The 19689-nt window shown below is 47.1% G+C and overlaps 1 protein-coding gene across 7 annotated transcripts in view; it reads right to left on the reverse strand.

Moving 5' to 3' along the window:
- The window catches only part of LOC116949369 (semaphorin-3A-like), an 83225-nt gene that overhangs the window by 11010 nt on the left and 52526 nt on the right, over nt 1-19689 (reverse strand). For all 7 annotated transcript variants that reach the window (XM_032966611.2, XM_032966608.2, XM_032966606.2 and 4 more), the window contains 11 exons: nt 17474-17599; nt 12519-12612; nt 11042-11161; nt 8837-8979; nt 8066-8183; nt 7115-7184; nt 5410-5554; nt 4498-4717; nt 3392-3483; nt 1763-1804; nt 516-673 (listed from right to left, as the gene is read on the reverse strand). In XM_032966611.2, coding sequence (XP_032822502.2) covers nt 516-673; nt 1763-1804; nt 3392-3483; nt 4498-4717; nt 5410-5554; nt 7115-7184; nt 8066-8183; nt 8837-8979; nt 11042-11161; nt 12519-12612; nt 17474-17599 — 1328 coding nt within the window. The remainder of the gene's footprint in view (nt 1-515; nt 674-1762; nt 1805-3391; nt 3484-4497; nt 4718-5409; nt 5555-7114; nt 7185-8065; nt 8184-8836; nt 8980-11041; nt 11162-12518; nt 12613-17473; nt 17600-19689) is intronic.

The raw sequence follows: 19689 nt of genomic DNA on the forward strand, positions 1-19689 counted from the left end.
GGGGGGGAGATGGCAGCCTCATTTCATCTGGCCCATGGCCCCATAGACGGGTGTGCTCGAATTAACCCACGCACAATATTTATCCATCGCTCCAAGAATATGAGCTACACTAATTGGGTACTAGCAGAGAATATTTTAGACCGCGCAACACTTTATCATTTTAGTGTACTCAATTCACCAGTTGTCTTTCAAGTATAGTAGTTCTGAGCCTACACAGTCCTTGAGCCTTATACACTTTTAAATTTAGATGGAAAACGAATTTCTTTATAACTCTTTTTTTATACTTAGTTTGTAGTCCTCCCTCCGCACTTCCGATAAGCGCGGTTGGCTACCTTGCGGCGCGAAAGAAGCTCAACGTACACACGTAGCGTAATCAAGGCTTGGCAAGAACTAAATGTGTGGCCTGGCAAAGGTATCCGAAGGTCCGATTTGGCCCTCGAGTGAGAACGCCCCTCCCCCCACCCTCCCCGCCCTTGCCCTAAAAACCCTCCAAGCAGACGGCGTGGCCGGCACACCTCTTGTTGGAGGGGAAGTATCGCGAGCACGAGTGCCCGTCCCAGGCGCAGTACGGGTCCCGCGAGAGGCAGCACTCGGCGCACGCCTTCCCGTAGATGCCGCAGCGCTGCAGGGCGAGCTGAGTGACGCCGGTCTCCGAGCCCACGTACAGCTGTTGCTGCTCGCGGGGAGAGAACGCGCGCAGCGTAACGTGGCAGGGAAGGAGATCGAAGCGCGGACGCGCGGCACCGCGCTGCGGTGGTTGGCTTGCGGACCAACGCCATCGCTATGAAGGATCCCGTTTCTAACGTGGGTGGAATCGCCGCCGGCAACGGCGCAAATCCGAGAGTGGTAAAATGGTTGATGTTAGATAAGGGGGGGGGGGGGGGTGCTAATTGTAATCAGGTGGGAAAACAGATGTGGGTGTAACCACCCAGTAGCGTAGAGTGGTTCACGATGGGGCCTGATGCAAGGAATGAAATGTCCTGCCCAATTTCCCCCTTCTTTGCTGCCTGGAACCTGGGCCTCTCTGGCCCATGGACCACTCCTGATGCTGGTGCAGTTGCACCGCCTATGTACTCGACGGCTACACTACTGGATTCCCGGGAATCGAAACACATAGTTGAGATGAGCCACGAGAATCCATGACATACAAACAAATGAGTTTATTCTTTAATTCAATGAAAACTCTCAATTATGACAGCTCTCCCCACGTATTAATGCATTGACCCCCATCGACTGAAGTAGATTTTTTACTCTCGTGATACAAGCATAGCATCGTACGCTTGAGAATTTGACTTTTGTTCGGTTCGTATATGTTCTATGTGATAGGTGAACTTTCACCTCTGCAGCCACTGAGACGTGGCCCGCAACGTTGAGAGTTCTTGAATGAAATTGCAGGGGCAGATTGGTTGCATGTCTTTTGAATTGTTGTTGGGGGAGGGATCACTGGTTCCATGCCTAATACTGACATAGGAATGGTTCCAAAAGTGGATTTGATAAGCCATCAGTAAATAAAAAACTCAATCTCGGCATTTCCATAAATTACTTAAAATAAGCGGAATTAAAATTAACAATCGTAAGATCTTTTTTTTCTTCCAGCGCCCCACTGGAAGCGTGTCGGTTATTTCACGGAGGACTTTTTTTCTCACGCGTTTAACCCGAGGCGGCCAACGTTCTCATAAAGAGCCGCATCAGCCGTAATTTCAAGTTTAATAAGCGCAGTTTATTTCTCCATCTCAGCAGAGGTCACGGTCTCCCCACTTACCCTCTTCGGTGATATTGCCATTGACAGAATAGGCATGGGCTCCTAAAGCAAACAAGGGGGACAAAAATAAATATTACACTGGAGCTCGTTAACGAAAGCATTTTAATATAAATCTGCATTACACGGTCCTCAAACAAATTAAGCACTGTTGGCAGCAGCACAACCTATCGCGTTTATGTTATCGGGCCAACATAATCATATCCCGCAGACGTACGTTTTGCAAGTGTTAGCTATATCCATGAGACAAAGTGGGCAGGAGATAACACCATGGCAAGTGTATTGAATCCATCTGTGCGGTTGGCTCTGGGTACTCCGGTTTGTATGTACGTTGAACTTCTTTCACACTGTACGTAGCCAACCGTGCTAATCGGAGGTGCGGGGTCCCCTCCCACTTTCCACGAACTCGTTACTGCTATTGGCCAAACATCTCAATTGCTGGACCCTCCTGAAAAAAAAAGAGTCTTGAGACTCGTTGAGGCTTTCCTGCATACTTAATGCACGTGATTATGAAGGTTATTATTTGCACGAATGTTCAGGGTGATACGCTCATGCGCGTGGATTTTCTCCGGTCACTCCCGTTTCCTCACACATGCAAAAATACACATGAAGGAATTGGCGAACCATCTTAATGAAGGACCCTCTTGAAAAAAGACAGTCGTGAAGGCTTTCCTAGATAAACAAATAACGGTTGCAATTATAAAATTATCCGCTTTTCCATGACACGCGATGAACAGAAATCCAACACTGCACAGACGCAGCAAAAGGCACGATACAGTTCGCCACTGATTACCAATGTCGACAACGATTGTGTATCATGTAAAAGCTTTCGTTCGTACGGGGTTTGATAAGCAATGGACGGAGTTTATAACTGTATGTTGAGTTTGGCAAGACATTCGATGGCATCTGCGGTTGCCGGATATATTCCATTCGTGCCTCGTGTAGCTCGTGCAAAATATATCTGCGGTGCAGCGATCAGCGATGCCAGTCGTGGACGGTTCTTCACCGCAGTCGCAATTAGGACATCGCAGGTTGACTACATATATCAACACTCGCTATCAGTGCCAATCCCGGCTGACAAAGGAGTCGAGGCTTGAGTCAAGATAGGTGTCCTAGACTCTTGCCCTGGACAGGTGGACACCGTGTGTTCAGATGGCAGGAATTAATAATTAATAAGCCCAGTTGTGCAAATGCCCAGATTTACAGTGCATCCTGCACAGTTTTGGTAGACCAAGGCTGAGTGAGAAACATGTCTGGGTTTTGCTCCGTGGAAAAGGTAGCAACTCAATTTGTTTTTCAAAACACAGGGTGCTTCTAAATATTTCTAACACTTAAATGGGACTATCGTTTTTAATGGGAAAAGAACGGATAATACACTGACGTGATAATACATGTAATGTTAATAGCTTCAAAAAGTCTAAGAGTCTCCACGTGTTCGCCATCGTTGTCAACACGTGGCCTGGAATCTTCTCCAGGCGGTCTCTAGAGCCCAGAGGCAGCAGCACATGTCACGTGGTATTGTTGCAAATTCTCAGAAGTGTTAAAAAAATATATCGAAGCACCCTGTATATGGCTGACCACCAATTGCCATGAATCACCGAGAACCTTGTGCGGACAAGGACGCCGCCGTACCTTAAACACCTGCACTTCCTCGAGGGTCACCTCCTCCAGGTCCTGCCACGTCTGCTTGGGCACCAGCACGACTTTCAGGACCGTGCCTACGTCTGGGTGGTAAGGAGGGGAGAGTCAGAGGGGATGTAACAATAGGTTTTTTTTTTTTTTTACCCTATCTGGCGATAAAACAGGTGTAATATGATGTTAAAACACCAAACAGAATTATTTTTCAAGGAATCAGCTCTGGTGTGGACCAATCAGTTTCAAAAACAATGTGTGATATATTACCAGAGCGTGTTTTCGTTTGCATGCTCACCACAAGTCCTGCGTGGTGAACATGCAGACAGGATTCCTTGTTTTATTGCCAGAAAGGGTAAAACCTATTCTTATATTTTGATACTGGCAAAAAAGTTCCCAGAGTCAGAGGGGATGTTCGTTTCCGCTCGGCAAGTCGAGACAAATTGCTCACAACTTACGTAGGCCCAGGTCCCACCGCTTTGATGGGGAGGGTAAGGTGGGACCCTCTGTGTATACTCAATTCAATATCTCCCCTTGACTACATCAGTAATACCCATGCCGAATGCCAAGTGCTCCATTGCTATATTTTTCCTTGGTTTCATCAGTTCTAGTTTTTAAACGTGACGTGCGAATTGTAAAGATAAATCAAACTTAAAATGAACCGAACTTGTATTTTAATTGCGGCACGTAACTGGCAGCAAGACACAATAACAGCGATGGCTTTAATTACCTAATGACCCAGAGGATTTATCATGAGACGTTATCAGAGCGCTCCAGTATTTAATTTAATAATACTACGGCAATACCAATATTTGCAACTGTGTTGTTCCCGTAATGTAACAAAACACCTCGAAAGGCAGTCATCTTAAGCTAGGGGACCCCCGGTCTGCAGTGTACCCCCCATCCGGCGCAAAGTGAGCAAAGCACTGGCCTACAAAAGTGGGCATTTACCGCTACAACAAAAAGCGCCGAGTATTTTTTTTGGGAGGTCCCTCCTCAAAGTTGGGAGGCTCCCCCGGCTCCTCATGACCCCGAAGCCGCCGCCCCCCCCCCCCCCCCCCCGTTAGCCGGGCGCCGCCGGGCTAACGCGCGCGCGAGCGTCACACCGGTGCCGATGAACATGACGTCGTAGGCGCCGTCGTCGGCCTCCACGTGGTCGACGGCGATGCGGGTGAGGCGGTAGGGCACGTTGGTGCGCACCACAATGGGCTGCCCGCTCGACGGGTGTACGGGCGAGAACATGAGCGGGTGGCTCCGCACGAAGCTCAGCACCTCGTCGGGGTACTCGTGCGTCGACGCGAAGCCGCCGAACGTCTTGCTCGGGCACTGGCGGTTCGGGGCGGAGGGGTCGGTGGGCGTGGGGTGGATGGCAGTGGGCGCCGATGAGTTTGTGGCCGCGGTCGCGCGGTCTGCGATCTCCATCTTCCCAGTGTGTGTGTGTTTTTTCTAGGTATGTATGTTTATATACAGTGTGCAATTACGTGTGGTTTTTGCTGCACTCGTATCTGAATTTTGTTTCAATTTCACTGTCGGCATGTTTACTCGAGATGAAAATTCCCATACTGAATTGTCATCCCACGTTGGAGGATGGCCCACAAAAGTAGATTATATAGAATTCCTCTGTATTCTTTACGGTTTAATTATGCATGCCATTAACCTGTGTGTGATATTAACAGAGAAGAGTTTTATACCCGTGATACGATGCATGTATCGTGTGCATTAGCAATGGATATTAATGGACGAATCAATACATTAATGCGTGGCTAGAACTCAAGAGTTTTGATTGGATTGAAATTTGTATTCTATTTTTGCTATTTCATGCCAGTTTGTCCCGTTTGTTTTGCATCGCCCTTCTTGTCGACCAATCTTTACTTGCATTTAATGAGCTCGCTTAACCCCTCGTGAGCACAGTGGGCTTGATGTGCAGATGGCTGCTCGAGCAGCCGGTGTACGCGATAGCAGGTGCGGAATAAAGATTAATCATTGCTGACGATAAGCGTAGGATGGGGGTGACTCACGGTGCCGGGGCGGGGATAGGGCACCTTGCCCTGATACTGCACCCACTGGTAATTGGGACCCTCCTTGTGGGCAAACGGCCCCAGGAAGGAGCGCCTGATGTCGGCCATGGTGTACTGGCATATAGCCGAGCCCTGGAAAATGGGACTGGGGAGCACACACGTGGGTTTGACATCGACACAGATTCTAGTCGTGCCTGCTGCCATCATATTTATAATAGTTTATCTACGAGACGAATCTGTGGGCACATACATTCCCAAGCCTCAAGCCTCCTGAGGAATTCTCCTTTACATTACCAATAATTTTGGTTGTGCTTGAGTCTCCATGAGGGCAAACGAACAGTTAGATTTGTATACTTTCCCAATTTTCTCTACCGCTGCTCACCGTGAAAACGCCTCGCCACAGTAAATCGCAAATGTGGGCGAAAAAATGTCCACCTAAATAATTACAGAGCACGGTCCCTTGATGAGGGAGGGATAATTGTCTCAATAACACAACTTATGATGTCCGGGACGCGAGCCGAGCAGAGCCAACAGCTGGCACATGGAATTTGAGAGCGGCCAACTGGCCTAATGGGAGGGGGGGGGGCACGTGCCCCCCAATGATCTAATCGAAATCCTTAATTTCGATCGGATCAAGTAATACATTGGCATTTTGCGACCCCCACTGCCACTGTGTAGCATATTATTATGTGCCAGATACTCTATGAGATGATAGGATAATAGTCTGAGTCCATAATTGGCAATAAGTAACGGCAAAGCAGTTATAAGTGCCTCAGAATTTTGCGCAGTTGCGTACAGTACACGACTTCCCTGAAGGCATTCACCTTCAGTGAGCGCGATGCCGATCACACAACGCGGTTCGAATTAGACCCCCGATCGATGGCTGCGCCATCGCCGCACACGCGTCGAATAAAAAGCAAGGGACAACTCCTTACTACCAACTCCTATCATTTTTCATTGCTAGAGGGGTTGCCCCCCCTACCTGAAAATCCTGGCTCCGCCATTGCCCAAGGGCTGATCCCTACAAACCGACTCGGGTGTATTTGTGGGTTCTAGATTTAAAGCTTTCGTGGCTGCTAGGATCCATACTCTTTGGTTCTATTGGGTAAAGTCACGTAGGTGAAAATAAAATAACAAAAAATCACTGTCTGGAGGACAGCCTCGTCACTTCACCTGATGAAGGCCGCTTGTGTTGTGGCCGAAACGTCGTGATTTTTTGTTATTTTATTTTCACCTACGTGACTTTACCCAATAGAACCAAAGAGTATGTATTTGTGGGTCTAAGCTTTCCTCTCCCGAGCCAGCTAGATGGAAGTAGCATGAGTATTAAGTACTTTATTTATAAGCAGGTAAGAGCCCACTGAGCCTAAACATCTGTTTTGCAAGGGAGAACTGGGCTAGATGTACAACAATGACAATTATGAAAGTATAACATTTAAGAAAGCTTAGGTACATTTGTCAATAATTCTAATAAATCGAGTTTAATATAAGAACCTTTCATTGTAATTGGTCTGGGAAAAATTTATTACGTGTAAAAAAAAAGTATCAAAAAGACTGCAATAAATATTGTCCAGGTGATGTGACACTACAGATTCAAAGAACGGAGAACTGCTCATTCAAGGCATGTTGTGCCTGCTGGCTTGAGCTGGGACAAGGATCTATGTAAACCCAGGGAATTTTGTAAGTGGCGGCAAAAGATGCTCACCTCGACGTTGTAAAGACCCCGTAGAAGATGGGGTTTTTGGGATCTCGCGTTGGCATCATGAAGATATCCTCTGCGCAGAAAAAAAAACACCGAATGTTAAATCATCAACCCAAGCAGTGCATCTCGTGCATCCAGGAGTGCTGTATGTATGTTGAACGTCTTTCGCACCGTACGTAGCCAACCGTGCAAATCAGAGGTGCGGGGAGGTGTGGGGGAGGACAATATTCGGACATGGGGAGAACTCTTTCATTTGGATAAATTACTTGGGCAAAGGATATACTTGCTCACGCCAATCGTCGCGCGAGGCACACGGAATTGAAAAGGGCGCACTCCATCAATCACTGGCTCATGTCGGTGGAGAGATGTTAACTCCTGACCCTAATGTCTGCACAGCATATTTGGAGTTTGCATGTCTCTCTCCCCGTGGTCGTGTGGATTTTTCTCCAGTTGCTCCAGGTTTTCACCTCCAAATCTAGCGCCAACATTCGGTTTTAGAGTATTTGTCTGCTCCTATAAATTCCCACGCGATCAGCCACTTCGTTGAGCCGTCATTCGTGATTGTCAGGTTGCTTCTGGGGAAAAAAAGAGCCCTATAGCTCAGTGGGCCTCACCTGGTAAAATAAAATATAATTTTCCTTTAGCTTAGGCTGTGGAAGTTGCCGGGGAGCAGCTGCACGGCTACTCACGTAGCTCATTAATGCATGTACATTTGGAGTTTGCTTGCCTCTCTCCCAGTGGCCGTGTGGATTTTTTCTGTGGCTGCTCCTGTTTTTCACCTCGCGCATTTAAAATCAATGTGCCTTTTTAGGGTAGTTGGCTGCGACTATAAATTCCCACGCGATAAGCCACTTTGTTGAGCCGTCAAAAACACAAGAGCTCTATAGCTCAGTGGGCCTTGAAAAAAATATATATCGTTTTAGTTTAGACTGTAGAAGTTGCACGAATACTCACGCAGCTCGTTGAATTGAGTGTCCACCCCCTCGCCGCCGCCGGGCACCGAGCACACGATCCGGGCCTTCAGGAAGGTCGTCCACTTGTTCACGAGACTCCGCTGGCCGCCCATGTCGTTCTGCAGAAGCAACGGCGGCCGCGAGGAATGCGAACGGCGGGGTCAAAAGGTCGGCCGGTCGGCCGGCCGACTGGCCACTCGCGCACGCAACAGCTCCCCCTCGTGCGGCACAGGGGAACGGCGTCGGCATTAATGCATTGCCCGTCGCGGGGGTGTGGGAGGCCTCAGCAAGCGTGGCGCGCTCAGCGGTTAGCCCAGCTGCCGCCGCTACGAGCCCGGCGACCCGAGTTCCATTCGCGCTCGCGTCCAACAATGTTTGAACCGGCTCCGGGCGTCCCCTGGCTCTGCTCAGTCGTTAAATGTGTACGGCACGGATGCACGTTGAACTAGTTTCGCTTCGCACGCATAGCTGTCGACCCCTGATCAGTGCCCTACCTTATTGCAGACCAATTCAGACCTTGTTGGTCACCACGTGCTCTTATAAATGTCAAGGTTTGTCCTACAACGTCCTATCACGAGGAAGAAACACAAAATAGACGGAAAAAATGTGCCCGCATTGAAACGGCTGTACGCCGTACGGCCCGAAAAACTCAATTTCCCCGTACAAGATTACGGGGTAAACCGTGTGGGCTGACATGTTATGTGAAGTGCCGTGGTGATGTCACCACCACGTAGTGGTTGTTGTTGTTGTGGTGGTTGGTTGGGCAGCTCACGCGGCACAGCTGGGCGATGCGCGAGTACGTGGCCTTGCCGGCGAACTCGCCCTCCAGCGCCGTCTCGCGCAGGAAGAAGTACACCTTGTCGTCGTCGGCGTTGTCGCTCTCGGGAACCCAGAACGCCGACACGAACTTGGGCTCTGCGAAGGACAACGTTCCACCGACGCCGGTGTTGAGCCGAGCAGTTTCGGTGGAGGCCACCGGCCGATGCACGCGCCGCCCATTGTTTAAGAATATACGGAGGCCAACTTACCTTGGGCCACAAAATGAGACCTTTTTTGCCAGTAGATGCTCACGCCAAGCTATAAATGCTCTGATACGAGTGGCATTGTCTCTGTGCTGTTCGCCTCTTGGCGTTGTTCTCTGCTCTGACACTGGTGGTGAGACTAGGCCATGAAGAAGGCTGTCTCTGGTGTAGGCCAATCAATTTCAAACACAATGCCATATATTGTCAGAGCACGTTTGTTTGCATGTTCACCACAAGTACCGTGTGTGGTTAATGCAGACCTTGATCCCTTGCAAAAGGTTTATATTTGGTGTTTGAACATCTTTACACCTGTTTCATTTCCAGAAAGAGTAAAACATGTAGATATTTTTTCATACTTACTGTACCTTGGCCTACCCGACCTCACTGATTGACATTACCAGTGGCTGAGAGGAAGATACATTAATTGGTTCACTTTATGCCACAGCAACCTCTGTGGCAGGTGAGAGCAAGACTGCGAGAAGGAATGGCATATTCTGCAATTCAGTAAACCCTCACGAAGCCGGAGGCAGGTAAGCCGGAATTCCGGGTAAGTCAGAAAGGCCACAGAGATAAACAAATACCGTAGAGACAATCACAACGTAAATAAACATATACTGTATGCTGTTTTGGGTGCGAGTTAAACTGCATGCAGCAGTAGCGAATTGGCTATGCGCTTATAAAGGCTATGCAGTGTAATACTGTAGTGTACATTTAATTTTATGCGCCTGGACGCACTAGCATTTATAGAGCTGTATACATTTTTTTGTTATTGTCTTTGAACCATCTACGTGACTTTACCGAAACACCCAGAGAATATATATATACATAGCATTTACTTATCGGTTGGATACAATTCAGTGAACCCCTGCACGTGGAAGGCGTGTAACACGCTCAGCAAATTAGCGCCCAAATGAAACTACAAACTCCTCATGGAGGCCACGGACAAGGAAGCAACCTGGCAGAATATAAACTGCAAAGAGAGTATTGAGAACTCTACTGTTGTATTAAATAAAAAAAACACCGATATACGCGTGTGGGTTTTCCATGGTAAAACCTCAAAGGTGAAATTCAGTTTGGCGGTGGCACGCTCGCGCCTGCAAGTTCGGACTGTGATGCTGATTATATCCTCTCATCAATGTTTTTTTGCGATTTGCTTGACGAATACAGTACAGCACATGAAATAAATGGTTCTAAAAAATATATATTTTTAGCCTGCCACGTCCGGTGAAACTGGGCATCTCGCCTCTGCATCTTTGCTTGTTGTAAGTGATTAGGATTAAACTGCACACCGTATGTATGTTTGTACCGTATATTGAACCTCGTTCGCACCGTACGTAACCAAACGTGCTCATCATTGTTATTTATTGCATTACTAAGGAAGTACACGAAAATTCAATGTATACGGTGTTAATTACGTAAATTAGAAATTTTACTGTAATAATTGAACATTGTTTAATTGTGTGCAGTATGCCTGACACGAGAGAGGTTCCAATAAGTCCAACTTCGCGAGGTTTTACTATACACTGTTCTATGTAAGGATGAATACAGATAACACGGAAAGAGTGTTGTTAAATCGTACGATTCTAAATGCAGACTATGAATGGAAAGGCAAACATTCAAAATGCACGTTTAATATAACACTTGAAACAAAAAATAACAATTAAAAACACATTTCTAAACTTTTAAATTCAGCCTGCATCAGCAGCTTCCCTCTTTCCTCCGCCTGATGACGATTCCTTGCATTGCGATCAAAACGTCGTGATATTTTTTATTTGTATCTACGTGACTTTACCGAAAGACCCAAAGAATATGAATATTAAAAAAACACGTGCTTTACCAAAAACAAGAATGGGAAATATGAAGAAGGAGAAAAAAATATATACATGAGCAAATGCAAAGATTACACGGGTGTCCGGAATCACATATGACCAGGGCGGTGACCATTGTGAACTTGCCGTTGAGCCAGCGTGAGTTGTCCTGCTCGGTGCGCACCGAGTGTCGGCTTCCCAGGCTCCGGATGATCGCGAAGTCCCGGCTCATGAAGTCGGTCGCCATTCCGCTGAACAGCTCTCCCTCTACATTTGGTACGATCGCCCCGCCGCCCTTGTTAGTATCAATGTGGTACGGTCGCTCACCTCGTGAGTGTAAATCGTCGCATGGGGGCTTGTGGGTTGTCTTCACGTAACTCGGGATTTCTTCCCGCGTGAAAGATATCCCGGTGAGAATAAATGGCCACGCACCTTAATCTATGTCCCTCCTGAATGAGGCTTTTGACTCGGTGATTATTCATTGGATAATAAAATCACATCGCTAAAAGTTGGTCATTATGTTCCCATTTTCCTGACCGATTAATTTGCCTTAAAAATATATATTTTGGGTATTTTTGAGTCATGGGCTCTTATTCCTCTACAGATTGTGTCGTTTCGTACGTGGTGACTGAGTGTTAATTTCCGCTGCCTGCTGTTTTCTCAATGCTATAATTCCTTTATTCCTATTTAGTTGCATCACTTTCCGTTCCTTTTCTAGTTTACGAGCATGTTTGTAAAGTGCCTTGAGGCACCGTGGCATTCCGGTGCTATGTACATGCAAATCATTATTGTTGTCGAATATAACCAAAATAAAGATTGCACATGTGCGCATAATAGAAAACATGACCTGCAGTGGAATTACCAAACTCCATTGCATACACCGTGCCTTGTTGAATGAATGCGAACCAGTGAGGCATTACCATCACAGCATGTGTGCCTCAGTCCCAGTGCAATCTTAGTCAGCCTTTAACAATAGCCAGCCTTGCATCTTGGGAAAATGTTTTTAAAAAAATATAATAATTGTGGTTGAAATACAATTCAATCGAGCTTGCGTTTCTATATCATTTGAATGCAACTGCATCTCATAGAGGCTGTACAGAAAAAAAAACAGTGGGCAAGTTTGTTCTGTATCACTTGTCCGATGTATAACGCGCACGAATTGAGCGTAGGGAGTCGCTCACGCACGTCAGTGGCGTGAAACACGAGGAGAGCGAGGCAGTCTAAACCAACTAAAACTAAACTTCTTTACTTTTTATTTTACCAGGTAAGGTCCATTGAGCTATGTAGCTTTATTCAGATGCGATCTGGCCACAAGGGATAGCTCAACAAAGTGGCTTGTCACGTGAAAATTTATAGTAGCCAAATACTCACTATTTCAAGAGCCGCAATACATGTGAATATGAGAAGGTGGTCCTTCATAAATGACGCCGCGAGAGCAGTTACTTAAAGAGCCCCCATGCAGCTCGGGAGATGCAGGTTGCCGACCGCTGCTCTAAACCATGTTAGGCAGTGGAAAACCGGAAGACCTTGGAGCATGGAACTTGAACAGTGGGCAGAGAGATGGCTGGGAGCAATGAGTTGCAGATTATGGAGGCAACAGAGGAGATGCAGGGCAGAGACTCACCCACGAGGATGGAGGCAATGGGGATCGTGGGGTCAAATGGACTTTTCCACTTTCCTCCCTCCCCGTGGTTGATGTCCATGTGAAACTCCCGGTCCTGGATTGAAATGAAACACACGTGGTAACGTCACGAGTGGGTTTGAGATTGGGAGCGGTGCTCATCTCCTTACAGCCATGAACCATCGGTGGAAATTCCACATTGCTAACTTTCCATCGCACAGCCGCTCCTGACTTCCCCCAAACATTCTCAGAGGCGAAGGGCTGAGTCAATCCCCGACTGAGATTTTAATTCCCAACCTGATTGTGATTGTGAACCGCTTCCTCTACCGCTGTACCGCCGACAGTAAATAAACCAAACCGGGAAATAGAGGATGCAACATAGAACCGTGAGCTTGAAGTGTAATGATTAACGCCTCTAGCTATTAAGCCTTACGTCTCAATTTCAATCATCAATGATCTCTTCCAGAGGTTCAAGTGTTGAGGCTCCACTGTTGCGGTACTGTTGTCTGTCTTTGATGTTATTTTCCCTGTTCTTCTTCTTGGTTATTTCGGTAAAGTCACGTAGAATGGAGATAAAACAATAAAAATGAAACATAATAAAATAAAATAAAAATTCTCACGACGCGCTGCCTTCTGGACAGTCCTGTTTCTTCACCTGAAGAAGGCTACTTGTGTTCTGGCCGAATCGTCGTGAGAATTTTTATTTTATTTTATTATGTTTTATTTTTATTATTTCATCTCAATTCTACGTGACTTTACCGAAAGAACCAATAAGATGAATCCCTGCAGTCACGAAAGCTTTAAATCGAAATTTGCTCTGTTCTATTCACCTACAGTAAAGGTACATATTTATGTATTTTGAACTACGTAGCCAACCATGCTAATCGGAGGTGCGGGGAAGGGTGCATCGATCCATTGTTATGATGCATCGATCCATTGTTATAAATTGATTCCTATGGTTGTGATACGTGTAATTGTAATGTGTATGCTGTTGTTACAATTAGGCTCAAGGCATGAACAAAACTGCACTGTTAAACTGCACAAAGGAGACAGCCAAAATGAGAAACAACATGAACAAGACGGTAAAAACGAGGCAATAAAAGTTAAAATTATAATTGATTCACAGCTCTGAATAGTGACAATCCATCATATAGCTGGAGTGACTTATTATTTCATGCTTATACATTCACACACATATATAGCACAATGTATACATTGTGAATGCACTGGTATATACATGAATCGATGCACGTATCATTACCAGTAAGTTATTTTAATCGATTCATCACCCCACGATTAATTACTTTAACATTTGCATTATTAGTAGTACCTTAGTATTGCACACCGCCTGCAATGGATGTATGCGTGGCTAGAGATATTCGCGTTAGATGCACATTGGCGGTACTGCGTATAATATTCCAGTAGGTGGCACATGTGGACCAGCGTGGATACTCAGTGGGATTCTCCGCTGCTGTGGTCTCTGTAAACTTTGGTCGAAATGGCAGTTTCTCAACTCCCCCTGAACCACCTGTGCCCACCTCTTTTGTTGATACCAATCCATACGGAAGAGTTGCCGCGGTGCAATTGTGAGCAAACTGAGCTTGCGATCAAGAGGCCCGTATATATATTCAATCTCCTTGCATTTTTGAAACATTGGGCAAAATGTCTGAAATCCCCCAGTTTGTGTCTGCCCAGCAGTGAGAAACTTGGTACACCATAGACTATTGGCAGGTCACCACGTGTGGGAGGGGGTGACGTGTGAGTACTCCCACCTCCTCCAATATGTCTGGTCACCGTGGACGAGTAGGTCAAATACTCTGTGGATGGGGAGGCCCACAATACAGCCCCTTTGGCGAGAAGTGGTGTGCCCAAGTAATTGCAGGGCTGCACCTTTAACTTTTGATACAAATTAACCAACCTTAAAGTTGGTAATCGTAGGCAGCGATTTCGTGGCGAGTTGGGAGGGCTAGTGTTGAGAAACACCCGTCTAGGACACACACCGTTTTCACATTTCGTCCGAAGTGACTGTTGAGACTTAACTGGCTTCCAGAATTAAGTTTCTGTTGAAAATTATTTGATTTGTCTATATTATGAATGGAAACAATTACATGTTTCCATTCATAATTGTTGCTCACTGCAGTTAGAGAACGACCACTGGAAGACCGAGCACTCTTTAATTGGCTCATGCACACTGAGGAGTGCCCCTTCTGACGTGCCCTGCAATGGAGGCCATTCGCTGCACAGCAATCAAACCAGATTCTCCGAACACCGGTCATCCTCAAAGTGGCTGAACAAAGACGGTCACCGCATCGCGCGCTTTCAGATGTGTTTCTGCGACCGTCTGGAACGCTCTTCCTTCCGATATTAGCAAGCCACTGGAACTATGCACTTTAAAATCATCTAGATTGAAAACTCATTTATGTAGAATTGCCTTTTGTGTTTAGTCTGTTTTCCTTCCCCCTCACACCTCCAATTATCAGGGTTGGCTACGTACGCTGCGAAAGAAGATCGACATACATACACACATTTGTCTTAGTCCTTACAGCTACCCTTGATACCTCTGTTCAATCACAGATGGTACTCTGGATTCTAATTTAGGATCTAACAGTTCCACTGGCTCAGTGCTTTGCCAACTTATTAGCCACCTAACCACGAGGCTACCTTAACAATGGGCTGTTCAAGATTAACCTTACCTTACCATTTGTACGATCACAGAATGACACCTCATTAGTGGGACACTATGCTACTATATATAACTGCATATTTAACAACAAGTAATGTAAATAAAAAAGGCAACTCAATATTTCTACGTTTGAGAAGGCTTCAAAAAAATTGCACAGGACAGCCACGTAAAAAAAACTAAACGTTTGCCGAAAAGCTAAAGATGTTTGTTATTCGCAGTTACGACAGCCACCCTCTTTCTTGGTACCAGAAGCACTTTACTCTTTTTTGGAAGATGAGTTGGGGCTCAAGCCAATATCGTCCATTATGTCCGTGAACTGGCCTTCCGCCTGCACAAGTAAAAGGGACTCCTCCACCGCATTTGCTGGGCCCCCGTTTGGTGTGGCCGGTGTAGGCCTCCTTCAAATAGCCCAGCACGAGACGAGAAACAGCATTGCGATGTGGAGACCCAAACACATTCCTCCAGAGACCAATTAGCACGGGACACGAATTGCTCTCCAAAGTTTTGCGAGATAGGGCTCCTATCTCGAATGGGAAGTGATGCAGCTGTGTGTGTATCTGCCCTGGCTGGGTTGTAATGTGGGCCAAGGTGGAATGAGACACATTGATATATGAGCAAGTAATGAGCATAAAACATCAAATGAACGAGTAAACCTATTACAGATGCATTCATTATTTGGATATTAAAATCATTATTCTCATGAAGATACTTAAAGGCCAGGAACATTCTATTCTACGAACATTTGCTGTACATGAGAATAAATAAATATTGTAAGGTCGGTCAATTCAAATGCTTCTGAAATATAATATTTCAACTTAACACAATAAACTTTTTCAGCCCTTGCCAATCTACTGCTGGATGAAAGGCCTCCTCGTGCCGCTGTTGCCATGGTGGTTGTTTGACCAAACTTCGTCATGCCGGTCAGTACGGGATGGTTAATGGGTGTGAGGATTCATAACGGGTTCAGATATCACTTGGTCACTAGTGGGTTAGGGGCCGTCTATAAATGACGTCACGCGATATTGGACGATTTTTGACCCCCCCCCCCCCCTTCGTCACAGACGTCACAAAAAGTCAGACCCCCCCCCTTCAAATATGACGTCACAAAGCTCTGCCCCCCCAAAAAAATATATATATAAAACATGCTTCAAATAGCTTTAAACTATTGTCATTGTAGTGCGTATTTAATGTGGCACTGCACCCTGATGTTGTAGGAGTAAACATTTCTTAAAAAGTCTATTTAATTAAGTGGAACGTGTTGTCTATATTTATTTAAAGTTGCGCATTTTGATGTGACGTCACATTTCTCAAACCCCCCCCCCCCCCCTTTGTCACAAATCGTCACAAATGTCTGACCTCCCCCTCCCACCCCAGGTGCGTGTCGTCATTTATGGACGGCCCCTTAGCCGTGACCGGCAATCAAACTCGGGTCGTGGATTTCATAGCACAAAGCACAAACCACTGCGCTACTGCACCACCCCCCCCACCCCCTAGCATCACCACAGCTAATGCCGTCTGCCATTGGGCATTCGAAGAAACACTCCTAACGCTTTGTGAATATACATTTCCAAATTTAATACTGGCATGTTAGGGGCAGGAAAAGGAAGGAATGCATGACACACATTTGTGAGAAGTCAGAATGGGGTTGCAAGTGGAAGACGTGGGGGGGGGGGGTGGGAGCTGGTGACTCAGGGAGGGGAGCCTCTTTTGCATTTGGTTCATTCACCGCCACAGGAAACGACATTCACCACCGCCGTCGCTACAACTACAGTTGCCACCTGTCCTGGGTTTTTTTCTCTCGCAATGTCTTCTACGCGAGGCAGCTGTCCTGGGGAATCCGTATGTCTGCGCAGGACATTAAAAAGTCCGTGCCAAAAAAAATATATATATACGCTACTCGCTTCGATGCATTTATATGGAGTCCTCCTCCCTCGTGATAGCGTGGGGTAGTCTTGTCTTCCCATTACACGTCCCCAGTTTTGTATGTGCCTCACAGATGGCAGCCCAGCCACATCTATCCGAAATTAACCGAGCACGAATGCCCCAGGCTCAACACCTGAACTCCCCCCCCTCCCTGCTACCCCCACCACCCAACCTCCACGAAAAAAATAAAAAGGGCCACGCAAGCTGCAGACGTCCGCTGCTGGGGATCGACGCGCCGTGTCGCAGCGTAAGCAACGTCGGCGATCGGGTGACAGGCAGGCTTGGGGGAGGGGGGGGGGGGGCATGGCATCCCGCTCATCATCGCAGAAGACGTCTCCGCGGACAGACATACCTGTGGCCGGGCCCTGCGGCCCACTCCCACGTAGTTGCAGACGGGATGGAACGCGCCTGTGCCGCACGCCAGCAGGTGCGACTGGTTGTAGTGGTGCAGAACCTTCGCGTAGTTTCCGCACTCCGTCTGCAACGCACGGCCGTCACCCGCGGTCAGCCGCCGAAGCGACGGGTTGGTTTTTTGTTTTGTTTTACGTCGTTCTTCCAAGAATCGTTCGTCAAAAGGCTTATTTCGATTGTTATTTATACGTTGCCTCGCTCGCGTTTTCTGTGTTTTGAATCCATGGAATAAACAGCGAGAAAAAATGGGAGCGTTTGACAGATGATGCCAAAAGGCCCTCGCTGATTCTCAAGACTTTATCGGGCGAGTTCTGCAATGGGATGTGTAGCCACTTCCATAAATGAGTGTCTGCCTATCTCTTAACGTAACCAGAATTTAGCGATAACCCACACAAAATGCGAACATAATAATAATAAACCCCATTGTTTATCCAGGAATAGCCTGAGATTTAAGGCTCTTTTTTTCAGAAGGGTTCTCTATTGGCATGTTTGGACAAGTTCATTCACGCGTGGCATGTGGGAGGAAACCATAGAACCCAGAGAAAACCCTTGCACCTAAGGAGGTAGCACAACGCCGCTGTCTCCTGACCACCTGCTCGTCACACGCGTGCAACACCCGGGAACCCCGTGGTAACCTATCAAAGTAATAACCAGGCTCAACCCTGCTGAAATTTTGAGTTCCTCAAGGATTGTAACAATTTAATGGTGATCTGTCGAGAGACAAGTGCCCTGTATGACTTTATAAATCCTCACATTCCGTGTAATAATACATCCAAATCGCTGACAGCATTCTGACCGTTAATCAGAATATAGTGGTGGAAATCCGATGAGCGGCACATCAGGTGTCCACAGATGTCCAGCCATCTTCTTGTTTCCTTTTCACAAACGTTCACAAAGGTCAGTGGGCTAGGACAGGGACGCGTCCCTTATCGATGGGGTCAGTGGGCTAGGACAGGGGGCTAGGACAGGGACGCGTCCCTTATCGAGACGATGGCTGGTGGTCGAGAATAACTAAAGGGTGGGGAACGTGCGAGAGCAGTCCGTATGCCGAGGAGACGGAGCGGTGACATCTGCTCGTGTGAATCTGTTTGAGGGATAATTATTACATGGCGGGGCTGTGCGAGATGGCTATGGCTTTGGGATGCATTTATTCAGCAGTGGATTGGTCATGGCTGATGACGGCGATGATGTTATAAAGCGTTTCGGTTTGCAATGAGACCGACTGTACCTTTTCGTCGGTAGAGACTAGCTTATTGTGCTCGATAGCCACAGGTCGATCCGTCTCACTCATTAATTTCTCCAGTTACATTGGGAGTCTGGGTTTCCCCCCCACCACCACCCCCCACATTTAAATAATGTAATATATCTTTCATTTCAAAGGCAGTAAAATAAGAGAAATGCTGTTCAACTCCAGCCAAGTCAAGAGCAAGCCTGGAGGCACGAGGGGAGGGAGGGGGGGTCAAACACCCCTCTTGGAACGTTACAAGGCAAGGACGTGCTATGTCACTCTGGGGTTTGCCGTGGGAAAGCTATCTATTATTATTATTTTTGCCTTGCACCATAGTGTTGGTATAGTTACCTGTCATTCAAGCCACCCACCATCGGGCTCTCCCTTTTCCTCCTCGCCGCCCCCCCCCCCCACCAACAATGCCACTTTGCTTCCAGTCACAATTACAAATTCTCGAGTAGGGCAGGCACAGACGGACGCTAGAAAACAATGAGCGCATTGCCGACCGCGGAGAGAACGGGGCTCGTGACACTTTAAAGCTGAGCTTTGGTCTCTGCAATTCCTCGCGTTCCTTCTCCCGGGGCCTTATGGGGCGGGCGGGCACTGTTCATGGAGCATCTGCAGAATTTCTCATCAGTAAGAGCCCTTCACAGCCTCTGTTTATGTGAGTAAGGCAGTGGTCCTGAATGCAGGTGCGTCCTAGTAAGGTAGATGGACCGTGGGAAGCCGGATTACGTTCTGACCGTGGAGGCTTGCAAGTGAATATAAAAGGGAATTTTTGGCTTGCCAGACTGTCCAACCCCCCCGCCCCCCCCCCCCCCCCCCCCCAGTTTTGGTCAGGCCTGGTTGAATTTAAAAGCATTAACACATTCGCTCTTTCACACACAAACCCAGTCACACATTCGCTTCTTTCACACACTAACCCAGTC

Source organism: Petromyzon marinus, chromosome 36 (assembly GCF_048934315.1).
Source record: "Petromyzon marinus isolate PM22_M1 ecotype Great Lakes invasive population chromosome 36, UKy_Petmar_22M1.pri1.0, whole genome shotgun sequence".
Lineage (NCBI taxonomy): Eukaryota > Metazoa > Chordata > Hyperoartia > Petromyzontiformes > Petromyzontidae > Petromyzon > Petromyzon marinus.